This window comes from Cavia porcellus, unplaced genomic scaffold (assembly GCF_034190915.1).
Source record: "Cavia porcellus strain 051 isolate PalLab524CR breed Dunkin Hartley unplaced genomic scaffold, mCavPor4.1 scaffold_18, whole genome shotgun sequence".
NCBI lineage: Eukaryota > Metazoa > Chordata > Mammalia > Rodentia > Caviidae > Cavia > Cavia porcellus.
Window position 1 is genome coordinate 44,915,640 of NW_026947501.1, and position 25,270 is coordinate 44,940,909.

The following is a 25,270-nucleotide window of genomic DNA, read 5'->3' on the forward strand; positions in this document are numbered from 1 at the left end:
AGGTATTTGTGACAGTGAAGTAGGAGGATCACAAGTGCAAGGCAAGCCTTGCCAACTAGGGAGACCCTGTCTCAAAAAATAAAGGCCTGAGTGCTGTTCAGTGGTGTAACACTTGCATACTGTGTGTACGTCCTGGGTTCACTCCCTACTACCACAAGGGAAAAAAAAGGACTAGAGAGTTTATCCGAAGTGATCAGTGACTACAATAAGTTACTACCACGTATCCATTAAGAATCAATATCAAAAGACTAAAACACAAAACACCTGCAACCAGAACTTTCATGGTTAGATGTATCATACAGTTTGGATATAAAATGATGTGTTCTTTCCTTTCTTTTTGGTCTTTTTCCTTTTTATCGGTACCGGAAATTGAACTCACGACTGCCTGCTTGCAAGGCAGGCACTTATGCCGCTGAGCTAAATCCCCAGTCCCTAAAATGACATTTTCTTACAAACACATGTTTACCTGATCACCAAGAAATTCCTGTCCTGGAATATACAAGAAGAATGATAACATGTGCCCCAAATCCTGTGTATTTATAACAGCTGTATTCACAGGAAACAAAAACAAGAATCGTACAGGCACTGTGACCAGAAGAACTGACTGAGGAACTATGAAACATTCATACAATGGGACAGCGAGTAATACAGAGGGAACAAACTACTGACAAAACCACTATTACGCTGACAAAAGGAACCTTGGACAAATGAGCACATGCTCTACAACTCCACTGACTAAAACTACAGAACATGTGAAGCCTCTGCAGGGAACAGACCAACAGCCACTCGCCATGGACAGGGGAGCCTGCTGGGATGAGGAGAACCCTGGCTGAATGTTACCTGAGTTTCTCAACACTGATCAAACACTGACTCAAAAATATCCAGGGCTAATTCAGGGACAGACTGTAGTCTTGATAGCAAAACATCAAACAGTTGCAGAATCTCAACCACATCCAATAACCAACTGCTACGCTGTGGGGGACCTGTCCATGTCACCATGCCTGAAATATGGCAGGAATGTTCTGGAAGGTCTGAAATACTCCAGAGCTATTTCTCTGTAAAGTAATTATTATGGTGATACCTTTCATACCAAAAGGAATGTTTACTAAATGAAAGAACAAGAAAAAACCTTCTGGCTGTCCACTGGAAAGATCTATAGACATATACCTTAAAATTTTTTGAAGATGGTACTTTTTCTTGCTTTAAGCTTTTTACTTCATGAGCAGCATGGGAATTTCCTTTCAGTCTCTGAATTGTCATAAATTCATACTTCCTCTGCAATGGAACATATCCACAAATTAAAGAACAATCATAGGGAAAGTAAGCAAATTCAAAGGCAATCACGCTAAAATGCACTTACAGAAGAACAGGCAACACACCTGTAAGTTATCTAAACGGGCCTGAACTCGCTTAGCCTGAATTTCCATCTTCCTGTTTTCTTCACATACTTCATTTAACTAAAGAAGGGAAAAGTTAGCAATTTCAATGTAAAATTTAAATTCACCATATTGAGGGCTTCTCATCTCCTGCCCTCATCTGCTCTGCTTAACCATGCATGTGACAAAACAGAGGCAGCATTCAGGACTGAAACTGTCCCACTAATACATTACTAGTGGCTAAGAAAGTTTATTTTATTCTATGAAAAATACGTAAGACATCTTAAAAGTGTGAACTTTAGTGGGAAAAGACTGCAATATAATTTTTATTGAAGAATATCATATACAGATCACATCTGCAGAGCAATGAACTGTTGTTCAGACCGTGAGATGTATATAAACAATAGAAAGCACTGAAATCCTCACAATATTGAGTCTTCCCACCCATGAACATGAAACATGCCCTTCAATTGCCTTAGGTTTCCTTTATCCTCCCTCCCTTGATTTTGGCGGTAGTGGGGATTGAACCTGGAGCCTTCCTGCTGAGCTACATAAATCCTATTCCTTTCATTTTTTTATTTTGGGACTGAGTCTTTGTAAGTCACTAAACTGCCCAAGGTGAGGCTTGAACTTGTGATCCTTCTGCCTCAATCTCTCACAGTGTTAGGATTGCTTGCACTTGGGTCAGACAGAAACTAAATACAACTGAGGCCTGGCTTCACATCCTTAGAGGGTCAGTCTGCCTCTTATCTGCCTGCTCCTGAAGACAGCTCTGCTCCTGAGCATTCCCTAGAATGCCATCCCTCTGCTGTACTTTGACCATTAATCCTGGTCTCCTCAGCATGGCAAGTCTTAACACGCAATGCTTTTAAGTTACAATTACTGTTACCAAGGTATACTTACATCCAGTGCTATCATAAACTACTGTGCAAGGCAGTCACAGAAACACATCTTTCACTGAGCCATTTCAAAGTATGCACACTCATCGTAACAGAAGCTGGCAAGCCAGGCTGCAGCACAGCCCCACACAATGCTCACAGCTGCTGCGTGCTACAAAGGCAGCGCTCTGGTCCTTCCAGAGAAAGATTGCTGCTGGTCACTAACTATTCTAAACCAAGGATCCATTCACAAAAAGCATTCAGCTAGCAGAGCTATTCAGCACCAAGAAGTTTCCCCCAACTCAGTTTAGGTACACAAGCATCTAAATCCAGTTACAATGGATCCAGTCATAAATAATCTACATGTCCATGCAGACACCACTCAATCTCACAAGAACTCAAGACACTGAGATGGGAGACCACAGGATACTCAGCCCAGCTGGTAAAGGAGCCCTTCTCATAGGCAGTTTGGCAGAGATGATGATTGCAGTAGTCACAGTTTACAAGGGAAACAATTTAATACAAGACATATAATTTATAGGATTATTTTATAATATTCCCTCAAAGAGTCAAATGCAAAAGAGTGCAGGACATCTGTTCATACACTAGAGAACCAAAGAATACAGCTGAGGGCCTGGATCCCATGACAAGGTCCTGCATGAGTCTAGCTGAAGAGCTAGAGTCCACAACAATGTCTCGTGCAAGTCGGTCCCAAGGATCTGTACTGGGAAGGGCCAAAGGTCAGTGGGGAAGCCAGAAAGTCTGTACTAACGGGAAGAAGGATCGGTGCCAACAGGTTGAGGGATCTGCACTGGAGCCAAGAATCAACACCTAAGGTAAGGACCAGAGCTCCCCTGAAAAAGAAGGACAGCCATCTTCAGTGACAGCAAGGACTGGAGCTCCCTCAATAATGAAAACAGCTGAGTTTGTATCAGGAAAGCCAGCATGACAAGCTTCACTCAACACTTTAATGGCTCCTTCTTTCCCTCCAGTTCTCTTTTTATGCAACTGGCAGCAATCTTCACGTGGGCCCTCCACACCCAGCAGCAGGCTGACTCAGTCCATCTAGGTGCCCCAAGCTGATCATTAGTTTATCCACCACAGATACGGCAACAGTCATCCCTTCAGGGGAGAAGCAGGCTTCCTAAGGGACAACCTCCCCTGAAGGCCCCTCATGGGTCAGAAACAGACTCAGAGAGCCCAGGCCAGATCACAGTACTCCCCAGGCCACTCTGTCAGGTTGCAACAAAGTGTCACTCAGGAATTAAAGCAGAACAATGGGAGCAGAGCTGGCCAAGGAAGCCCAGGGGGCAAGGTCTGAGAATCTAAACCTAACTGAATTAAAATCTGTCAGTCTTGTCAGTGTTTCTAAAGAGCGACTGTGTTTACAATTTCTGACCAGAAGCATCTTCTGTTTATAATAAAATACAGTCATCACAATCACTCTCCTCCTTTTCACCCATCACATTGCTTCATTTTTTTCCCACAGAGCCAAGGAAAAAAGATGCAACCAAAACGTCTGTCATCCCATCACTCTGGAATCCTGGGCAGGAGGATGGTGAGTTCAAGGCCAGCCTGGAGCATATAGCAAGACTCAGTCTCAAAACAACAAAATTTTCTTTTCTATAACTTTAGTGATAGGTGTTGACTTAAATGATATCATTTATATAAGTGAATTATTATAGCCAATGTGATGCAACTCTCATTGAAACTATACGCAACGTAAAACCTTAAGGCTGGTAGTGTCCAGCAGAGTTGACACACAGAAAACAGATGAATGTTAAACAGGCAGTGTTAGCAGCAGTTAGGGTTTCATGTATTAAAGACAGAAATGAGTGCTAAAAGTTTCTTAGTTCTAAGGTCTTTCTTTTGTTTCTTTGTTATTTATAATGCTACAGATTTGTTATCTGTAATGTTAGAGGTTTTTTTTTTTAAGTTCTGAATGTGATGCAGTGCCTATAGTTCCAGCTATTAGGGAGACCAAGGCTGGAGGACAGAGTTCCAAAGTAGTCTAGGAAACATAATAGGACCGCTTGCCTCAAAAAATATTCACTTACTCTTGTTTGCTAATACAGAAGAAGCAGCTAGACCTTTAAGCATGTTTATATTTGCAAGTATTTTACAGTAATGCTAACAAATTCAATTAATTTTCTTTAGCTGAGATGTTCTAAAATGAGTTTTAATGTTAAATATAAAATATAATTCTTAGAAGGTCTTATAGTCCAATATGAAGTAGGATTTACCTGTTTTTTTAAGTTATCATTCAATTCTTTCAGTGCATCAAAAGACGACCTCAGTCTCTTGCTTTCTTTATTTCTTTCCTTAAGAACTTCAGTTAAGTGTTCAACTTCTGCACTGTGTTGCTAGGAGGAAAAAAAAAAAAATCTACAGGTTTAAAAATTAGATGGTGGTGCACACCTGTAATGTCAGCACTTAGGAGGCTGAAGCAGAAGGATTGCTTCGAGTTCAAGATCAGCCTGGGTTACAAAGTGAGCTCAAGGCCAGCCTGAACTACATAGTGAGACCCTGTTTCAAAAAAATAAAATAAAAATTAGATAAAGATTCCATTACTAATATTATCAAACGTAAGTTACTTAAAAAGTAGAACAGCCTCAACCACAAAAACTCTAATCAGTATATTTAAGCACAGATGACTAATGTGGCAAATAATTTACAAAATTATGTAATTAATCAAAGTAACAAGAAAACATCAATGACATCTGGGAAAAAAGCTCAGGCACATTATCATACAAATTAAGTCTACTTTTCATTTCTGCTCAGAAAAATCCACCTAAACATAGTCACTGAAGTATTTTCTACTTTACTTCAAATAATAACAACAGAACATTTCTGCTCCACTTCAAGAAGCTAATATACTATTCACAGCTTTACAGTTGAAATGGAAGTTTCACATCATCCTTGAACATTCAGAAATAGTCCACAGACAGAACTAATTAATTTATTCTCATAATGCAGCTACAAGTCTGAGGCCAGCTTTACATCTCAAACAATACTAACTACAAAACAAAAATTTCTCTGAGCTCCAAACAATTTGACTCTCAACAGGTTTCAGAAATGATTCAAACCAATTTGTCTTCTAGTTACTTTTAAATGGGACAGCATGTCAGATTTGCCATATGAATACTTACAAGTCAAGAACAAGATTAGTATGAGAGATCTGACAATCTAAGAATTGCTTCCTTAGCCTATGAAAAACTCCAATCTGAAAATGATGGCTTTATATGGTTTTATTACTATATTAAATGGTACTGTAAAAACCAGGGATATGGTTACAAATGCAGGTATTTCTAGATGTAGTTTAATAATCCTATTGTCTAATTGTTCCAGATCTAAAGATAGCAAAACTTACAATATGAGTTCCACCTCCAGCAAGGCAGGATAAACCCACTCTCCTCTAAAAACCCTACCCTGGACAAAGCCCAAAAAGTGCTCCCTTGGTGTCTGGAAGAGCAGAAAGGAGTAACAAACAGAGCTATCCTTATGGGCAACCTTGTCCGAGTTTCTCTTTTTTCCTTTTCTTGCACTGTTCCACTCCAGGATGGAGACGTGTCAGCAAAGCAGTTTGAAATCTTCCAGAGACGCTGGCAGATACAACCAGTCTTCCCTACAGGAGACCCAGAGGAGAGCCCCAGTTCTCAAGGGCAGGGACCTGCGGGAAGGCACCCAGAAAGAGCCCCTCTGCCCTAGCCGCATGGAGCAGGAAAAGCTAGGCAGAGTCCAGGTCTCAGGTTGACCTTGAGAGGTTGTGCACAAGACAATCTTGAAGGCTCTGCAGCTCATCTGGAGGACCCTGCTGCCACAGAGAGGCAGGGATGAGGGCCTCCACGCAGATGGCTGAAGAAATGGCTTCCAACAGTTAACATCTCCAGATACAAATGATACCCAAAGGTTTCAAATATAGCTGGCTATGGTGGCACACACCTGTAATCCCAGCACTCAGGAGGCTGACGCAGGAGGATTGCCAAGAGTTTAAGGCCAGCCTGGGCTACAAAGTGAGTTCAAAACCAGCTGAACTGCAGTGGGAGACCCTGTCTCAAAAAGACAAACAAACAAACAAAAGGTTTCAAATATAATCTTAAAACTGCTGGACAAATGAAATACAACAAAAACTCAAGAAAAAAGAACTGATAGACACCAATCAGAGAAGGCCAGATGCTTGGCTTCTTCCTCCATTCCATGAAGTAAATTCAGTGTGAAAACAAATATGAAGACACAAATTCTTGGGAGAAAAACAAAACAAAAACTTTTAAAGAACATAATTTAAGATTTCAGAAATTTTTCGAAGACAATAAGTCTACTAAACAGGTTCAATATCCACATGGACATGAAAAGAAACAGTGAACCTAAAGAGAGATCAATGGAAATTATCTAATCAGAAGAGAAAGATGAGAAAACAGGAACAGAACCTCAGAAATCTTTCAATAGCAAAAGTTACTGGAGATCCAGGAGAGGAGAAAGCAATTAGAGAGGAAAAAATACTTAAAGAAATGTTAGCTGAAAATTGCCCAAGTCTGACAAATAGTTAAATTTATTTTTTGATCTTTTTGAGACAGGGTCTCACTATGCAGTTCAGGCTGGCCTGGAGTTCACTTTGTAACCCAAGCTGTTCCTGAACTCACCAAGATCCTCCTGCCTCAGCCTCCCAGGTGCTGGGATTACGGGCATGTGCCACCATGCCTAGCCAAATAGTTAGATTTGGGCCTGGGGATTTAGCTCAGAGGCATAAGCGCCTGCCTTGCAAGCAGGCAGTCGTGAGTTCGATCCCTGGTACCGATAAAAACGAGAAAGACCAAAAAAAAAAACCCAAATAGTTAGATTTCTAAATTCAAGAAGCACACTGCCCTTTAATCAAACAAACCGGAGTACACACAATAGGTCATCAATGATCTGCCTGCTTGACATCCTGGCAAAGGCAGGTCACAGGGACAGACAGACCAGGGTTGCTGAAGGCGGAGGATAACTACAGAGGAGTTAGGGACACTCTTGCCCAAGAACGGTGGTGACTAAAAGCTGTGTGCAGGTTCAAAATGTACAAAAATACACAGCCAACAGAATGCCTTCCATCTTGCTTAAGTTTCAAGTACTATAACTATCTTCTGATATGAAGCACAGAGGTCTATAAATAGCACCTACATAATATCCTCCCGAAAGTATTTCAACTGAACATCGTCAGAAACCGATCAGGCCAGCCTAGTGTGCGACTTGCTTCCTAAAACTGCAGGGCCAGACTCTTCAAATAAAAACAGCGATGCTGAGCACTCTAAGTTTAAAGAAATCAAAAGATCTGCCCACCAAACATGCATGCATTTTATCTAGTTCCCTGCTCAGAAAGCAAAACAAAAAGTGGCAAAGATACCCTGGAGGCCATGCCTGGCAGAGGATGAGGCAGTGTCTCAAGTGCAGCTCTGGGCAGACAAGGGCAGCATGAGGACACCCTGCCCCGAGGACACACCTGCCACCATGGTCTCAGTCGCTTTGGCCCAGTAGGGGTTTGCAGGGCTGTGCACGGTGAGGACGATGGGTTGGAGAAATGAGTAACTGTGGCAAAATGATAAGAATTAGGGAATTTTAGGGAAAAAAGAAAATTACAACACTAAAATCAAAGGCTAGTTACCTCCTTCATAATCTGAAATCTTGTGAGAACCTCTTCCTCAACACCTTTAATTTTATTCAAGGCATCTTCGTGTCTGAAAAGCAGTTGTTCTCTCTCAGCTAAAAAGCGTTCTCGCCTCTGGAGCTCTTCAGCGAAGTTCTGCTGCGCCGTGCTCTCACACTGCACCAAAAGGCAGGTGTAAGTGTGTTAAGGACTTGAGTGCTGTCCTGCATTTTACCCAAAAGCCACCAGGTGGTTTTCAGAAACACACTTCTAGAACCCAAAGAAAGCCACGTTACAGGGTTAGACAGTGCAGCAAACAGCGTCTGCGTGAAGATATGGCACTGGCTGGCCTCGGGAGACCCAGAGCTGGGTCCCTATGCATCAGGACCATGCAGACTGAGCTCCACTCCACCTGCAGGTCCAGCACCTGCCCATGTCCTCCATCCCCTCAGCCCTGCTGTCTTTCCTTCTGCCACCCAGACTAAGGCTCAGACCACTTTCTCTGCCCCTGACAGCACATTGTACGCAGGACACTGAGGCTCACGCCCTCAATCCTCTACTGAGCTCATTTTCAACATTTTCAGTCTACTCTTTCTCCCAGATTCCCCAAGAATGTGGACAGCCACACACTGTGTGGACAATGTGGACAGCGTTCATTACTAAGCACACACTGACGTGTGCCCTGGCACAAAGGAACCTTGAAAATACCATTCTAAGAGAAAACAGCCAGCATCAAAGGCCACATAACAAAGCATTCACATGCAGCCCCTCGACAGACCAGCCCACTCTGGGGTGGAGGGGAGTCATGGAAAACAAGGAGACTGTTATGGGGAAGAGCACCTCTATGGGTGAGGATGTACTCAAAAATAGGCTGTGATGCCTCTGTGAAAACCAGCAGCACAACTCTGTGGCTATATTACAAATAATTTGATTTTACACTAAAAACTAATGAGTTGTAAGTATAAAAGTAAAAAATGAATCCTCTCTTCCTCTAGTTTTTGATCTCAACAAAATCATCAAAATTTATCCAACTGCTCTCAAATAAACTTCCATTCTGCCATCAACCGGGCCGACAGTACCCATTCAGAGCCCCAGCCCCATGCCTGCCTCAGCCTCCAGACTCTGCCCTACGAGCGGAAACCCCTCCAAGCTCCAGACTCACCTGCTGTGCAGTGCTCCAGGCCAGATACTGCATGGCCACCGTGCCCTGCGCTGAAGGTTTGGGCACAGCAGCTTCCTGCTGCCACCCCAGACACAAACAACAGGTGAAGGACAGGGACTCAAACCTCCAAAACTGTGAGCCCAAATCAATTTTGCTTTTACTTTTCTTTGGTTGGGGGAGATGTGGGTGAGAGATTAGGGTCTCCCTATGTTGCCCAGACTGGTCCTGAGCTCATGGACTCAGTGATCCTCCTAACCTCTGCCTTCCAAGCAGCTCTGACTAATGACACACAAGGCTGTGCCTGCCCAACCCTCTGTTTTTCTAAGCTGGCTGTCTCAGGTGCACTTTCTAGACAGAAACTGTGTTACACTTGCTCCTTGCTCCTTCTCTACCTGTGGTGGACACTTGATAAATATGTAAACTGCATCCTTAGAAACAAAGCCCAAAGGATCAGAAGTCAGTGTGTAGAGGTGGATGCTGGTGAGCATCAACAACGGATCTCTTCCCTGTAAGTATTTCGAACAGTGAACCCAGAGCACCTACTTCAAACAGCGCCCTTCATCAGCATGTTTGCTTACCGCCAAATGGTGGGGAGAACGAGCATAAACACAAGACGGCCTAAGCCTGCATGCATGCCCTCAAATGAAAACCCCCTTGCTTCCATGATCCCTTCAGCCAACACCAGGACCTGAGTTTGTTCCTTGCCTCGATTATCTAAATAATTAAAATGAAACAGCAGCAAAACCAAATTTTGCTGCACTTAGTAGTGTTTGGAATGTGAATCCTTCTCGATTCTCACTATATTCTGAACACAATTCTTACCTGCAGCTTCAGGTGTATCTGAAATAACTCGTCATATATTTGATTTATCTGAGGAGGAAGTAAACCCTGCTTGTGTGGCACTCTTGAGTCTGGACAGCCGGCGTGTTGCAGAAGGGAGTCTCTAGTGTCGCCATCCCACTGAGCACAAGATCCTGAGGCCATGTTTGTTGGCAGTGTGACTGTAATGGAATTTTTAAACATTCTCACACACAGCAATCTTCTGGAAGAGCTGCTGTACCGTGAATTATGGTCTTGCTAGAAAGTCTTAAGAGAGATCACTGCAGCAAAACTTGTAAAAGGGTAGTATTTAGAACACTGAGAGTACCCAGAAATTCAACGAAGTCTTTTCTGCAGATTTAAAATAATTTCAAGCTTAATTATTTTAAAGTGCATAAAACCACTGTGTGCTAACTGCTCAGACCCAGAAATGGACAGTTGCCTCAGAAGCCTTAAACTAACCACCACCAGCTGCAGCGCTAGTCACTGCTTTTCTTTCTGGTTTTTACTGTTCACATTTGAAAAGTCCTCAATTGTTTTACCTTTCTTGTATGTCTGTAATTATATACTTTCTATGACCTAGTTTTTTTTTTGTTTTTTGGTATTTTGAAATAGGGTCTGGGGCTGGGAATTTAGCTCAGTGGCCTAAGCGCCTGCCTGACAAGCCTGAGATCACGAGTTCAATCCCTGGTACCACCAAAAAAAACAGAGGGAAATAGGATCTGACTTTGTAGTTCCTTCTGGTCTGGAACTCATAACAATCCTCTAACCTCAGCCTCCAAATGCTGGCACAGCCTGTTTTAAATGCTAACATGTCTGTTGAATCTAGCCATGCTGATTCCAGGACAGGTTGGCAAACATCCCTACTCTGTCCTGTTTTACAAACAGGTGACCCCTTTCCTGACCATAGCAGCTACCATGTAGCCAAGGCTCACCACATAGGCCCAGAGGTGCTCTGGGCACATAGCTAGAGACAAAAGCACTGCTCAGCTGTACTAGTGGCACCATGGGGGGCCCACAGTGGCACACAGCAGAATGGGTTCCCCTTGGCTCATGACTCTGTGCCCTCAGGTTCAATCTGCTCAGAATAAGTGTTCAAATTGCTTTTTTTTTTTTTTTTTGTCTTTTTTGAGACGGGGTCTCGTTATGCAGTTCAGGCTGGCCTTGAGCTCACTTTGTAGCCCAGGCTGCTCTCGAACTCGAAACAATCCTTCCACCTCAGCCTCCTGAGTGCTGGGATTACAGGGGTAAGCCACCACTCCCAGGTAAGTGTTCAAATTCTTACAATGGTTCTGATTGGCACTGGCCTCTAAGGCATTTCAGAACAGAGGTGGGTAGATACTATATTCTACATCGTAGAACCTAAAGCAGCGGTAAATAAAAACATAGGGTTTTTATTTATTTGTTTTTTGAGACAGTCTCACTTTGTAGTTCAGATTAGCCTCAGTCTCAAATGAGTAGCAATCTTCCTGCCTCAGCCTCCCGAGTGCTAAGATTATAGGCATGAGCTACCATGCTTAGCTATTAAAAAAAAGTTTCACTTTTGTTTAGCAAACACCCAAAAGTGGAAGAAGACAAACCCAGTGCTTGGGTCCCTATCTAACCAGCCCCTGGCCTACACATCTGTACTTTTTAGGTCAACTTTCAAATATACTCAACTTTTTATATAGTTTATTCTGCTTTGTGTGTGAAAATTTAGCATGTAATGGAAAGTACAGATTCAGGCTGACTGGATTTTCATCAGCCTCAGATGCTGAAATCCGTGAGAAGGGGTAGGGTGATGCCACCTGGATGCAGCCAGAAACATAGGCGCTGTAGCTCAGCGCTGAGCAATGCATCCTATGCACAGTCTGGGGTCCCAAAATGCTACAGTTATTCAACTACCATCACAGCCTCACTTTCCATCCAACACCACCATGAGAAATAAGTGAAGGCATTCTAAAGTATTCGGCTGATTGTGAATGTATGCTGCTAAGTTTTGAGAATACAGGCACACAGTTGAAAGATACTCGTTTACTTTTCTCTTCCCATTCAATTTAATTTAACCTCTAGGCCGCCAGCACACAGTGTCTGGCACAGGGACGTGGCCAGAGTGAATGTTGGTCTATGCCAGGCTGGTGCCATTCCCAGAGGCACAGGGAAAAGCACCAGAACACAGATGTACACAGGTGCTGGGGACCACAGTGATTATCATGAGTCAGCTTCATAAGCTCTACTGGACAAAAGTACTACTTCAATGAATGCTTTCTTTACCTTTTTCTGTTTCTTTGAAGGACTGCTTGGTCATTTTTGAGTTATCAACTCTATGATCATTTTCAATGAACTCTTCCTCTATTTCCTGTTTCTTCAAACCATGAAAAGATTCCAGTTCACCATCTAGGCTTTAAAAAAAAAATTCTATCACAAAAATGTAGAGGTTTACTATAGCATTTGAAAAACATGAAACTGCTTTTCAAATAATAGCATAACAAATTAGGAGAACTTTACCTGTAAACACTTTTAAAAGACATCAAACTTGTTAGTTGTTACCAGAACATTTTTCGCACATTACAGAAAAGTATGCAGTGAAACTATACATCTGAACAGCAGCTGCCACGTTCTTTGGATGCCCAGCAATTCAGTGAGACAGACGTAACAGGAACTGTTGTCCACACTTCCAGCTGAAGAATTTATGAGGGAACTGAGCCCAAGGAAGTCAATGGGAAGGCGACAAAAGCAGGGAAAGAGGGCACAATGACAACCAACATGCAGTGTCTCCCCATGAGCGATCACCTCACAGAAAATCTGTAGAGCAGCCCTGCTCAAAGGACTGTAATTCAAGCTGCACAGGTAATTTAAAATTTTCCAGTAGCACATAAAAACATAACAGAGAGGAGCTGGGGATTTAGCTTAGTGGCATAAGCATCTGCCTTGCAAGTGTATGGTCATGAGTTCGATCCCCGGTACTGATAAAAAAGAAAAAGACAAAAAAAAAAAAAAAAAAAAAAAAAACCCACAGGCATAACTTTAACAATGTATTTAACCCTATAGTCTAAAATGTTACTATTTCAACAGATAATGTTGCAAAAGATATACACAGATATTTATGTTCTCTCAACCTGCTAAGTCTGCAGCTCCTCCATGCAGACCAGCCCCTCTAGTACACGAGGCCTGGTGCTCTTGTGCCACGCTGACTATTGGGAGCCGCTGAGCTACTGATCTTTCCCAAATGCAGAGCTGAAAGCACAAATGCACAAACAGCAGCACACCAAGAACACTGAGCACCTGAGAAATGCCGTAAGGGCATTGGATGCTGGAGGTAAATAGGTATTCCAGCCCAAGAACCACAGGGCAGAAGAAGCAAGCTAGTTAAGCAAAGTGGCATCATGGGCTCTGCCTGACCCCAGTTACCTGTCTCTCTATTTTCTTCATCCTCTCATTGGTCTACACACACACACACACACACACACACACACACACACATACACAGAACCCAGGAACTCAGAGAGCTCTCACAACTGTGATATATGGCGCCCAAACATGGACTGGGGTAAGTAGCAGACAATAGATACTTCTCAATGACGGACAGAAGTGATGCTGAGTTCATCAGGTATAAAATGAGGGAACAGAGAGAAAAAAACGGGTCCCCTAGTGCCAGAAAGAGAGAAGCAGGCTCACTAAGACTAGAGAAGTACATTGATAGTAAATTCATCAAATGTAAAATTTAGGAAGAGGGAGAAAAGAACCTGCCAGAGAGAAAAAATGGGTCCACTAAGACCAGAGAGAAAAGAAGGTGTATTGAATTTTACACGTTTTTTTTTTTTTTTTTTTTTTTTTGGTCTTTTTCCTTTTTTATCGGTACCGGGGATCAAACTCACGACTGCCTGCTTGCAAGGCAGGCGCTTATGCCGCTGAGCTAAATCCCCAGCTCCTCTCTGTTATGTTTTTATGTGCTACTGGAAAATTTTAAATTACCTGTGCAGCTTGAATTACAGTCCTTTGAGCAGGGCTGCTCTACAGATTTTCTGTGAGGTGATCGCTCATGGGGAGACACTGCATGTTTTAAAACACGTTTTAAAACATGGGAAAACACATGCTTACGAACCAACCAATGTACATGGTACTGATTGCTGTATTTCTGATTCCTGTATTTACTTTACTTTTGTGGATTTGTTTTGGAAAGTGTTTTTCTGGTCACATGACCACAAAGAAATGGATCAGAGCACTACTTTAAAGCCAGGTCCTAAAGGAAGGGAGATGGCAGAACAGTTGCCCTCCTACAAGAACGGAGTCTGATTTTATTCAGTCAGATGGGGAAGGAGTGGTGGAGGACAGGAGAGTCTTCCTCACCAAAGGAACAGCTCATAGTGAATTTTATTTTATAGTACCTGATAAATTTAGTTCAGCCACAAGCAGAGATTTTTGCCTTTTTGGCTCAGATAATTTTTGTTGCACCACAATGAAAATTTATTTTCTCAAGGAGTTGGGATGTTTTCTCTCTTTCTTACAATTATCATTAAAAGAAGCTATAGCAAAGGATATGTTGATAGGTGAGGGTGCTATTGCTGCCACAAATCACTGACTTTTGAATTGCAAGTCTATGAGCAGAATAAAATAACTGCCACAAGGCTTGGAGGGAACTTCCCTCAAAGGGTGAGACATCCTTTGATCTGACCTCCATTCCTCAGGGTCTTAATGGACCTTTCTAGCATTTTGCAACACACTTGCTGTAGGTTAGTTGTACAGCTATACAGAGGCTAATAAGCTGATGGTTCCAAAGTCAGAATTTAAAAATACAAATAAATGGTGTCAAGAGGTTGATAAGGCCCAGAGGAAACGGACCACACTGGCTGACATGATTCAACATGTGCTGACATTGGCCCCTCGATTGGGGGCGGGGACAGGGGTAGGAGGTTTGCCTTCTCAGCAGTTATTGCTCGGATTATTCATCCACAGCCTGGAAGAGGGGGAGGAAACAAGGTTCCTTGTTTCAGATATGGAGGCAGAGAGCATTTTGCCCAAACCTGCTCTGCTGCACCCATTCCTCTAACAAAACCTAGTGTTTGAATAAGGTGTACATGAGAGTATCATTGGATAAACCAGTGCAAATTTAAAACTAATGTGGATGGTCGACCTATTTTGGGAAACTTCCAGCAGAGCTCCCCTCAGCCCTGCCAAACAGTGGGAATGCTTTCCCTAATTCCTCCCCAACCTTACCTTCCAGTGTCAAGCAGGCCCCTGACCTCTGATGAATGATAAAAGACAGCAAAGGCTGGGACCTTAGCTCCTACTCCAGAATAATTAACTCCTGAAATGGGGCTCCACATTATTCCTACAGGAACCTTTGGATCTTTGCCTCTTGAAACAGTGGGTCTCCTGCTAGACTGAAGCAGTCTCATTTTAAAAGGTCTCCAGGTGTTGTCTAATGTCATCGATGATGTCTATACTAGGGAAATCAAGGTGATGCTTCAATCCATTCAGAACACTGTTTAGGTCACGTGAAACTCTCATATTGCTCAAGTGGTCATTCTTTCCTTATTGTAAATTGGAAAAATTTACAAACAGGTAAAGGGGACTGTCTTGGTTACTTTTCTCTCATTGCTGAGACAAAATACCTGATGCCCAAAATGAAGGAAGGAAAGGTTTATTTAGCTTACAGTTTGTGGAGGTTTCAGTCCATACTCAGCTGGCTCCAAGAAAAGGTGGAGTGGCATAGGGGCAACCATAAATGATGGCTGCAGCAGATACCAAAAGCAACAAGAGCAGAAGGAGCAAGTTGTTTTTCCTCCCTTTTACTGTATGCAAGCTACCTGCCCTGGGGTGGGAACAGCATTCACACCGCCAATCCCCGCACTAGACAATAAACAAATCACAAGCTCAAGATTCAGCCGCCTCTATGACTGCATGAGGGTTTAGGGGACATTCAGGCATAAATCATAACATGGATGCAAGGGTTTTGAGTGATCTGATATATATTAGGTTCAATAACAGTGGTTATGGCAAGTCTCACCCTTTTGGCAAACCTCAATAGCAAACTTCCCTGGAGTTTTGTTTTTTTTTTGTCTTTTTCCTTTTTATCGGTACCAGGGATTGAACTCACGACTGTCTGCTTGCAAGATTGAAAGATTTTCATACAGGACAATGGAAGGGACCTAGCCCCCTACTCACCTGGGGTACAGGGTATGACTATTTTTCCAGAAAATGCTGAATGGTCTATCTGGGTGCCGCAGTGTGCTGTCCAGTTGTATTGTGTACACAGATCCGGTGAAGAAATTGATCCTACCAGTCCAAAAGCTGCTAACAGTGATGCCCAGAGACCGTGCCACAATGGATAGACAAGAATGGGTCTGGGTCTGACCTGGGGCTGATTAAAGGAACTGACCCAGAACATGCAGGAGATGGTAACCAAAAATAGGACCTGACGTCTAAGTAAGGTAATAAAGTGTATACAGATAAGTGAACAAGAGCAATGTGTAATAAAGGGATGTGACAGAAAGTTATTGGTGGTAATAAGAAAAAATAAAATATAAAAATACATATTAACTCTAGATAAAAGCCTTAAGTGATCTCAGCTAGCTGACATATAACAAAATCTGAACAGTTTATTCATAGTTATAAATTTCTAAAATTCCTCATTAGTATAGTGGTGAGAAAAAAAATAATTTCTAAAATTGTAAAAATGATATAGCTTAATTCAGTTAAAAATATATTTGAGTGCACTCTGATGTTGTCAGTCTGCTTGTGTTTCTGTTTGTCTATTTGTAAAGTTGTGTGTAGCTTTGTCTGTTTGTCATATCCATAAACAGCTGGGTTTTTTTTTTAATACAACATTCAATTTATAATTGGATTACATCCTAGCTTGTTTATACACTTTTTATCTATAATACACACAGCCCATGTGGTCAGCACTGTATCACACACATTTTGCAGGGTCCATTTCCCCAACTATACAACATGTAGGCCTTAAGCACTCAGACATACAAGAGATACCAGGCTTAATGCCACTGCCCAAAAAGCCTGTATGCAGTTCTTTTTTCTTTTTAATAAAAGCGAGTAGGGCCTTCACTTCAAGTCCTTGATAAATAACTATAAAAATTTAATACATGGTCTCCATTATTTGGCAGGCTCCACCGCACTTCTATTTTCTCTCAAGAAAAAGCAAACATGCAAACATCTGCCCTTTTCCCTTTCTCAGTCTCTTTAGACACTGAGGGAAGCGTAACAAAGAGAACTCAGGATACTTTACCGATGCACATCCAAATGTTTGAATGAACTGCATAAAGGCATCACACAATGCTTCCTTTCCTTAGAGTAGTATCTCACTGATGGACTGACTTTATCTCCAGAGCAATAGATATCCACATCATCTGAAGGAAAAAGGTGACACACTGATGTAAGACACAGATATCTTACTTTAGCCTCATGCAGGTGACTGCAAAATTGCTGAAATGTTTCTACCCTCAGATCTCCCTAAAGTAAGCTTACAGAAAACAGTATCAAATCTCCCATTTATATAGCACTTCAATGACTATAAAATGCTTCTTCACTTCCTTGAATGGTCCTAGCAACCACCTGTCAAGGACAGTAAGCAGCACTGATGCCTTTAACCTTGTCCCAACAGAGTAGGAACTTAAAACTTAGAGAACCAAAGTGAATATGTTCCAAGTAATACAAATAGCACAGTAGACATACTACTTGGAAATTCACAATCCAATCTAAATGTCACAATCCAGTCTTTCCTCCTAATACATACCTCACTGGTCCTCAGATGTCTGTTTAATACACAGACAGTATGTCCGAATGGGGCAAATAAAAGGGAAACTTCCTTCACAAAAAACACAGATATTCTGTTAATATGACTCTTCCTCTGACAGTCACCCCCTCAGAAATTTAAGGGCTCCATTTAATAGTTTTGGCTTGTTGGTTTTTTTAAACTAAATTTCAGGACAAACTTCAAACTAACATATAATTTTTAATATAATATTTTTCTAATTCAACAATATCTGGAATTCTTTTTTGTGCTTGAGGAATGTTTCAGAATATTTTTCCAATCAACTCATTTTGATTAGAAATAAAATAGATCTTTTGATGCAATCATAGTAGTACAATCCACCAAAGCAAGTATCAATAAATGATTTATATTTCACAAAAACTCAAAATGAAATACACAGAAAACAATGAAATAATCTAATCAACAACCTGGTAAACTTTAAAAATAATTACTTCTGGAAGGCTGAGGCAGGAGGATAGTAAGTTCAAGCCCAGCATGGACAACTTAGTGAAATTCTGTCTCAAACGGGATGCAATTTGTGAGAAGGCCCTGGGTTCAGTTCCGAGTATCACCAAAATGAATGAATGAGTGAATAAATAACAAAACTGTTTCTGTTGCAAATCTCCCATAGTTTAATGATCATTAGTAATAATAAACCAGCAGACTAATGGTTAACACATACTTCACTACAGTTATGTACCACAGTTGCACATTACTTGATTTCAGCCCACCCAAAACCATAGTATAATAACCTTTTCCAAATGTTTGATATATTCCTTCTCCATTGTAGTTACTATCTCAGTAAATCAGAAAAGTTCACGCCTAAAAAATAGCAATGAGTTTTCTTTATCGAATATAATCAGTTTAGTTTTTTTCGGATTCAAAGGCAGACATATTGTAAATGAAAATACCAAAAAATTTTTAAAATCTCATTCAGTTAATTCTTAAAGACATGTTATTTATCCTAGACATCATAGTTATCATTAGTCCACTCCCAGATTGGAAGAGCCCTAGTATCACAAGATATCTAGCACAACTTTTAAGTCCAAACAACATCTACAAAACTCTTCAATCCGTTTACACACTCAAATTATATAAAATATTCTACTGGCTTACCTGGGTAGGTCAGAGATCTTCTCTTATACTGAGCCTGATCAAAATCTGAAAAGTCATACTAAAAAAAAAAATGCAATTTATACAGTGAGAATGAGTTTACTGTCTCAAAATATCCTTAACAAATCGTGGTCATTACCAAGGTGAACCTGCACAGGTTACCGTGGAGAACCCTAGCGGTCACCCTAAGCAGCCGCTGTTCCTGAGCTTGGGCCAGCATACACTCGCTCCGGGCCGTTCCCACCACGGCAGCAGGGCAAGTTCCCAGGCGTCCTGGCCCCTGGCCTCCGGCTTTCGAAAGCTCAGGGCGGAGAGGACAAAGGCGGGCAGGATGGGCAGCGCACCTGCTCCGCATCTGGCATGCGGGGAAGCGAGACTCCAGGATGCAGAGTCACAGGCCCGGCGTCCCCGCGAGATGCATTCACGCGGGGCCACTGCAGGACCCACGACGGGCGCCGAGCGTGCCCAAACCCGAGCCCTCAAAACCATGAGGAAACCGAACGACAGCGCAGCGACTAGTCTGACAGAGGCGCGAAGACACTGCCACGCTCCTCAAAAGGGGGTCACAGATCGGCTGGCTCGCCGGCCTCACCTCTCCGGCGCCGCTGCTCCCAAGCCCGTAGCGGCTCTTCAGACGCTCCACTAGCAAATCTTGCCCAGGCGGCTTAACAACACGCGGCTCCATTTTCACCGTGGTTTGGTCGTCTCCCCGGGAACCGCTTTCAAACCGGCGCGGGGAAGGGCAACGTCGTGACGCAAAGCCCTCCCCCCCCCTTCCCCGTATGCTGGGCGGGGCGAGGTGAAGCGAGACTCTCCACACGCGGTGAAACATGGCCCCGCCTTCCAGAGGGAAAACGACGTGGGCGGGGCTCTCAAGACTACAGGGCTTAGTGACCCATCAAATCCCACCCCCGGTGGCGGTACTTTGGACTTGCTGGCGGGGTCGCAAGGCACAGGTGCGGTGAGAACCTTAAGCTCCAAGGGAAAGCAACAGGAGTCACCTACCACCTGATCATGCTCAATGCTCCTGGTGCTGGGAGTATTTTGAGTATACGACGGATGACTGTGATCACTGGTAATACATTTCCGATAGAAGCTGACGGAGCAGGCTCAGAATATATCTGCACTTGCTGAAACACGTGTCTTCACCACAGGTGGGATGTCCTACTGAGACCACAGCCCAGCCCCAAAGACCAGGCAGGGAAACATCCTGTCTTCCCCACCTGAGCACAAACTTCCTTTTAAAAAAACCTAAAAACGGACAGTAAGCAGCAGTGAGTGAAAGCAATGGCTGTAAACTGTGATTGTCCAGTGCATATGGATTTTTTTCTTTTTATAAACAAGGTCTGGCTATGTAGCCCAGCCTCACAGGGATCCTCCTGCCACCCAACAGTGCTGGGAATATAGGCATGGGCCACCACGCCTGTCCGTCTGGGTTATTTTTAACGCTGGAATTGCAGATCAACTCAGGAAATTACTATCTAAAACTGAAAACCATGGGGCCGGGAATACTGCTCAAAGGCATAAGGACCTGCCCGGTAAGTACAAGGTCCTGAGTTCAATCCCCAGTACCAAAAAATAATTAAACTACTTTTATCCATAAAGTATTACTTAAGAATGCATAGAGTTTAAGGAGATTTTAATAAGACAATATGAAATCCAGCCAGTTTCAAAGAAAGCACGTATCAACATGGGTTTATAGTAGCATACAGAAGTTACGGTTCTTTCTTGACATGTGACACGAGGCGTTTTTATATATGCCTGGAGCCCCTTCTGAACATCTTTGGGATATTAATACTGGAAAGTCAGTTTACATTTAATTTTGTCAAATTCTTGGTAGAGTTTTTAAAGCTTTTGAGTTCATAACTAAAGCTTTACTAGGATAGCATGAAATCTACAAAGTCTCTTGAAAAGCATATGCATTTACTTATTAAATTCATGATAATGACATCAGTAGTCTCAGGTGAAAATTCACAATATACTTTTTACATCAATTACGCAAGTTTTCAAAGAACTCAGTTCTAAATATTAAATGTGCATATGTAATCCACAGTTCTCTGAAATTCAAGTAATGCATGTAACAAGGTAGGTTTTTTTGCAGCAATGGCCCTGCCTCATCACACTGGGCACTGAACTGGTGCTGTACTCAGTAACACTGTATGTCCTATTTCCAAATCACCACTTGAGGGAGTAAACTTTACCGACTCTCCTCACTGGACAAAAGGTATTTGCACTGGGAAGAACACAGAAGGTAACAAGGAGTTAATATTCATGAGTAGAATATACAAGTGCACACATCAGCTAGACTCTGAAATTTCACAGAGTAAAAAAATCACCTTTATCAGTCTGCCTAACTTTTATCAGTTTACTACTTCCAAATGTTTTCAGTGTGTATCAACCTGTGCAGATCACCTGGCAGTTTAATTTTGCTGACTTCTAACTGTTCTTACTAGAATGAACAGACAACTAGATGCATAAGTAACAAACTTTTAAATGTCATGGCAGTTATCAATTGTCACTTTATTTCTGCTACAAAATTCACCAGAAAAAAGTACTGCAACAATCTAATATAAAGCAAATCTTTAACCAAAGAACATGGTATAGATCTTTTTAAAAATATCCATACTTTATCACAATAACTGCAAGGAAAATTTAAATTCTATCATCAGGACCAAGCTGAAGTTTCTGAGGTAGTAGAGACAGATAACAAAAAAAGTTAGAGGGGGAAAAAATCCACAAAACTAAGGAAAAGTCAACCAGTTTTAAAAGCTATCTTCCAAGGGTACTAGAAGCTACATATTTTAAGCAAAAAGGTACTGCACAATCTGAATTATACAGGAGGTGTAAAGATTATACAGAAGAGCACTTTGGTTAACTCTACCTTCTGTGGCTCTCGCCACTCATAAGCGAGCCTGTGCATGTAACAAGCATATCAATAGTTAAGATCACCAATATACGCATTTCAGATCTAAAATTAAATAATCTGAGTTGTGGTCCCTATATTCAAATTGTTAGTGTATCCATGCAGGAAGTTCAGACACTTTAAAAGGAATTAAAAATTAAATTGCATATATCATATTCCTTCAATAGTTTGTGAAGGTCTATTGCTTTTAACAAGATTATTCCATTTTAAAATAGATATGTCAGGAGTACATAGACACAAGTATACCTGAAATACATCAGTGTTTAAGCTTTTATTTCACACCATGCAAGGTCAATTGTAACACATTAAAAAGTGACAACAGCTATAAGCTGCAATTTTACATTTATACATTGGAAACTTCCATTTTCCAAAGCTGAACACAATTACCATATTGTCTGTAACAGGTAAGCTTCAATTTGACTGCTTATTCAGATGAAATTTACTATGAAAAACAATGATTCTATAGCTGTCCACATTCTGTAATACTAATTCTTCGACTAACAGAACCTTTGGGAGAACCAAATGATTCAATCTTTTTCACAGTATCCATACCATCCTTAACAAACCCAAATACTACATGTTTAAAGTCCAAATGTTCTGCCTTTTTCAGTGTTATAAAAAACTGAGAATTATTTGTATCTCGGCCTCGATTGGCCATAGACAATAAGCCAGGGCCAGTATGCTTCACATTAAAGTTTTCATCTTCAAATTTATCTCCATAAATGGATTTTCCTCCTGTTCCATCATGTTTGGTGATATCTCCTCCCTGAAAAAAAATTTTTTTTTCAATTAATAGCAGTCCTGAATAATACATTAAAATACACACTGAAATCATCATGTTAGGATAGATCCTAAATACCTAGCTTCCTGAAAAATGCCATCTGGAGGACAAAATGCAATTTGAAAGATACTTTTGGGGCTGGGGTTAGCTCAGCGGCATAAGTGCCTGCCTTACAAGCAGGCAGTCGTGAGTTCGATCCCTGGTACCGATAAAAAAGAAAAAGACAAAAAAAAAGATACTTGTGAAAAAGGGCAGTGATGGTAGCATGTGCCTGTATTCAGTCCTTGGGAGGCTGAGACAGGAGGATCACTGTGAGTTCAAGGCCTGCCTGAGTTACATAGTGAATTCAAGGCCTGCCTGAACTACACAGCAAAACCTTGTCTCAAAAAATAAATAAAAAAATATAAAACATAAAAAAAATGGTCTTTCTCTACCTTCAGTTTCTGACAGGTCCTATCACATATTAGAGTACAGACCCTTTTGGTATAAAAGTTTAGGACAAGAGTAGGAAGTTAAGTGGTGGTGCCAACCATTGAGCAGGAAGGCTAAAGAAGTCCTGACAACTGTGGGGTAGAGTCAAGAAGAAATGCTCCAATTTCCCGGGTCAGTATAGCATACTCTTTGAGAACTTCTACTGTGATCATTAATACTTACTTGACAAACAAAATCTGGAATTACTCTGTGAAAAATGGAGTTTTTGAAACCAAAGCCTTTCTCTCCAGTGCACAGAGCTCTGAAGTTCTCAGCAGTCTGAGGAACGATGTTTGAAAATAATTCCATGGTTACCCTGCCTAGAGGTTCCCCATCCGCACAAACATCAAAGAACACGACAGGATTGGTCTCCTTTGACAATTCTGCTGCCAGTGACACTTGTCCTTTCTGAAGTTTCAATAAATTCTGCTGACATTCTTCAAACTTTTTCTTAAAACATTCAGCCATTTCTTTTGTTTTAAACCTCACTGCAAGCTGTTCTACTTTTGCTTCACCATCTATTGAAAGAAAAAAAATGGCCTTAATATTAAAATAACTGATAAATTGTGTTACATTTGTCAATGCCTTTAGAAAAGTCATATGAATGGAAAGCAACAGCACCAACAGGTAGCCACTCACCTGCATAATCCGAGGCAGTCCAAACTAGAGCGTTATTCGAAACATTTAAGGGTTTTAACTCCATTGTCTTAGTAATAACATGGTTTGCACACACTTTGAAGACCTGGTCTCTTCTCATCAGGATCCGGTAATAATTCTTCATTGTGTGCCACAGAATCTTAATATCTCCAACACCACGCTCTTTCCACTGACTGACTTCTCGATCCCATCGATAAAGTTTGGCTCGCTCTTTAAATAAAATTTCTTCATCTTCTTCTCCAGATTTTACTTCTACCTATAAACAGATGATTACTGATAACTGATACTTGTAATAAATTCCTCCATATCTAAATTCTCTAACATATTTTCTTTGTAATGACATTAACAGATTTTTTACTTTTTTTTTTTTTTTTTGGTACCAGGAATCTAACTCAGGATCTTGTGCTTGCCAGGCAGGTATTATGCCGCTGAACTATAGCCCCAGCCAATCAGATTTTTCTGTATGAAAAAGGGCAGGATCCTAAGAGTGGGAATACACCTGATTTGGTGGAGGTAGTGAAGACCTAATTTATCTTTACATGGTTTGCCAGTATGTAGCGTCTACTCTCCTCTTAGAAAGTAAATACCTTCTGGGGGCTGGGGATTTAGCTCAGCAGCATAAGCACCTGCCTTGCAGGCATGCAGTCATGAGTTCAATCCCTGCTACCAAAAAAAAAAAAAAAAAAAAGAAGAAGAAACAAATTAAATGACTTCCTTTCTAAGTCCGAAGTTTCAAAAAATGCTGGTTCTTGAAAAGGTAGATTAAATAGTGACAGAATGAAAAAATAATTTTTGTGAAAAAACATTTTTATCCTAAAAAAAGTAAAGCTTTTTATTGAACAGCCTTTCGCCAAGTATGAAAACTTATACTGGTCCTCAAAATTATGAAAATAAACATGGTATTTTAACATATGAAAAATTATTTCTTCCCAACAAATAACAGAATAAAATAAAAATTATTTATTTCTTCCCTTTGGTACAGGAGAGTACCAAACTTTTACAACAGGGCTGAGGTGTAGCTCAGTGTGACAGTCCCTATTCGTCATGCGTACAGACCTCAACTTCAGCCCTTCTGCAATACACACACAGGCTGGACTTGTAACAAGAAATTTTGAAATGAACAATACTCCTACATAACAAGTAAGGCTAAATTTTAAACTTCAACTGAAAAATATGCTATGAGTGAACTTTCGTCTCCTGACATTTACCTCCGGCAATGACACTATTGGTTCGAAATGGATATCTTCACTATGAACTACTTCTTCATCACTGCCGTCTTCATCTTCACCAACTTTACGGCCTGACTGTGTTCCGAACACAGCTGCTCCAGTATTCGCCCACTGGAAATTCTTATCTGTTAAATAATTAGGATATTTAAACAATGGAATCTAGTTTTACTAATTGTTTATGCAGCTTTTATCAATGAATCTAATCAACAATGTGATACAATATACATTAAAAATGTTCAAAATAATATTGTGACAACTTCAATTCCTGCATAAAGGAATAAAGCCAACTACAGAAGATTTATAGTTTTAAATACTATTTCTAACCATCAAACAAAATAAGTTAATCTGAAGCAAAATAAAAAAAAACTGTTCTGATGAAAAGCCAAACACACAAATTTCTGTCAAACCTTAACAACAAAGTATTAAAGCGGGAAGGTGGATGAGAAGTCTTAACTGGAAAAGAGAAGTAATTGTGCAAAGCAGGGAAACACAGG

General features: G+C 41.2%; 2 protein-coding genes across 6 annotated transcripts in view; both read right to left on the bottom strand.

Moving 5' to 3' along the window:
• Positions 1 to 20,203, bottom strand: part of Ccdc138 (coiled-coil domain containing 138) — a 58,190-nt gene extending 37,987 nt beyond the window's left edge. For 2 of the 3 annotated variants that reach the window (XM_063229718.1, XM_063229717.1), the window contains exons 1-9: positions 19,308 to 20,203; positions 18,719 to 18,776; positions 17,078 to 17,198; positions 12,106 to 12,233; positions 9,856 to 10,034; positions 7,890 to 8,048; positions 4,498 to 4,617; positions 1,380 to 1,457; positions 1,168 to 1,275 (exon numbers count right to left, since the gene is read on the bottom strand). In XM_063229718.1, coding sequence (XP_063085788.1) covers positions 1,168 to 1,275; positions 1,380 to 1,457; positions 4,498 to 4,617; positions 7,890 to 8,048; positions 9,856 to 10,034; positions 12,106 to 12,233; positions 17,078 to 17,198; positions 18,719 to 18,776; positions 19,308 to 19,547 — 1,191 coding nt within the window. In that variant the 5' untranslated portion in view covers positions 19,548 to 20,203. The remainder of the gene's footprint in view (positions 1 to 1,167; positions 1,276 to 1,379; positions 1,458 to 4,497; positions 4,618 to 7,889; positions 8,049 to 9,855; positions 10,035 to 12,105; positions 12,234 to 17,077; positions 17,199 to 18,718; positions 18,777 to 19,307) is intronic. The other variant, XM_063229719.1, reaches the window with a different exon arrangement.
• A 1,687-nt stretch (positions 20,204 to 21,890) lies between these two features.
• LOC101788077 (E3 SUMO-protein ligase RanBP2) overlaps positions 21,891 to 25,270 on the bottom strand; it is a 56,546-nt gene continuing 53,166 nt past the window's right edge. For all 3 annotated transcript variants that reach the window (XM_063229716.1, XM_063229715.1, XM_063229714.1), the window contains 4 exons: positions 24,756 to 24,901; positions 23,530 to 23,803; positions 23,074 to 23,408; positions 21,891 to 22,404 (listed from right to left, as the gene is read on the bottom strand). In XM_063229716.1, the coding sequence (XP_063085786.1) occupies positions 22,099 to 22,404; positions 23,074 to 23,408; positions 23,530 to 23,803; positions 24,756 to 24,901 (1,061 nt within the window). In that variant the 3' untranslated portion in view covers positions 21,891 to 22,098. The remainder of the gene's footprint in view (positions 22,405 to 23,073; positions 23,409 to 23,529; positions 23,804 to 24,755; positions 24,902 to 25,270) is intronic.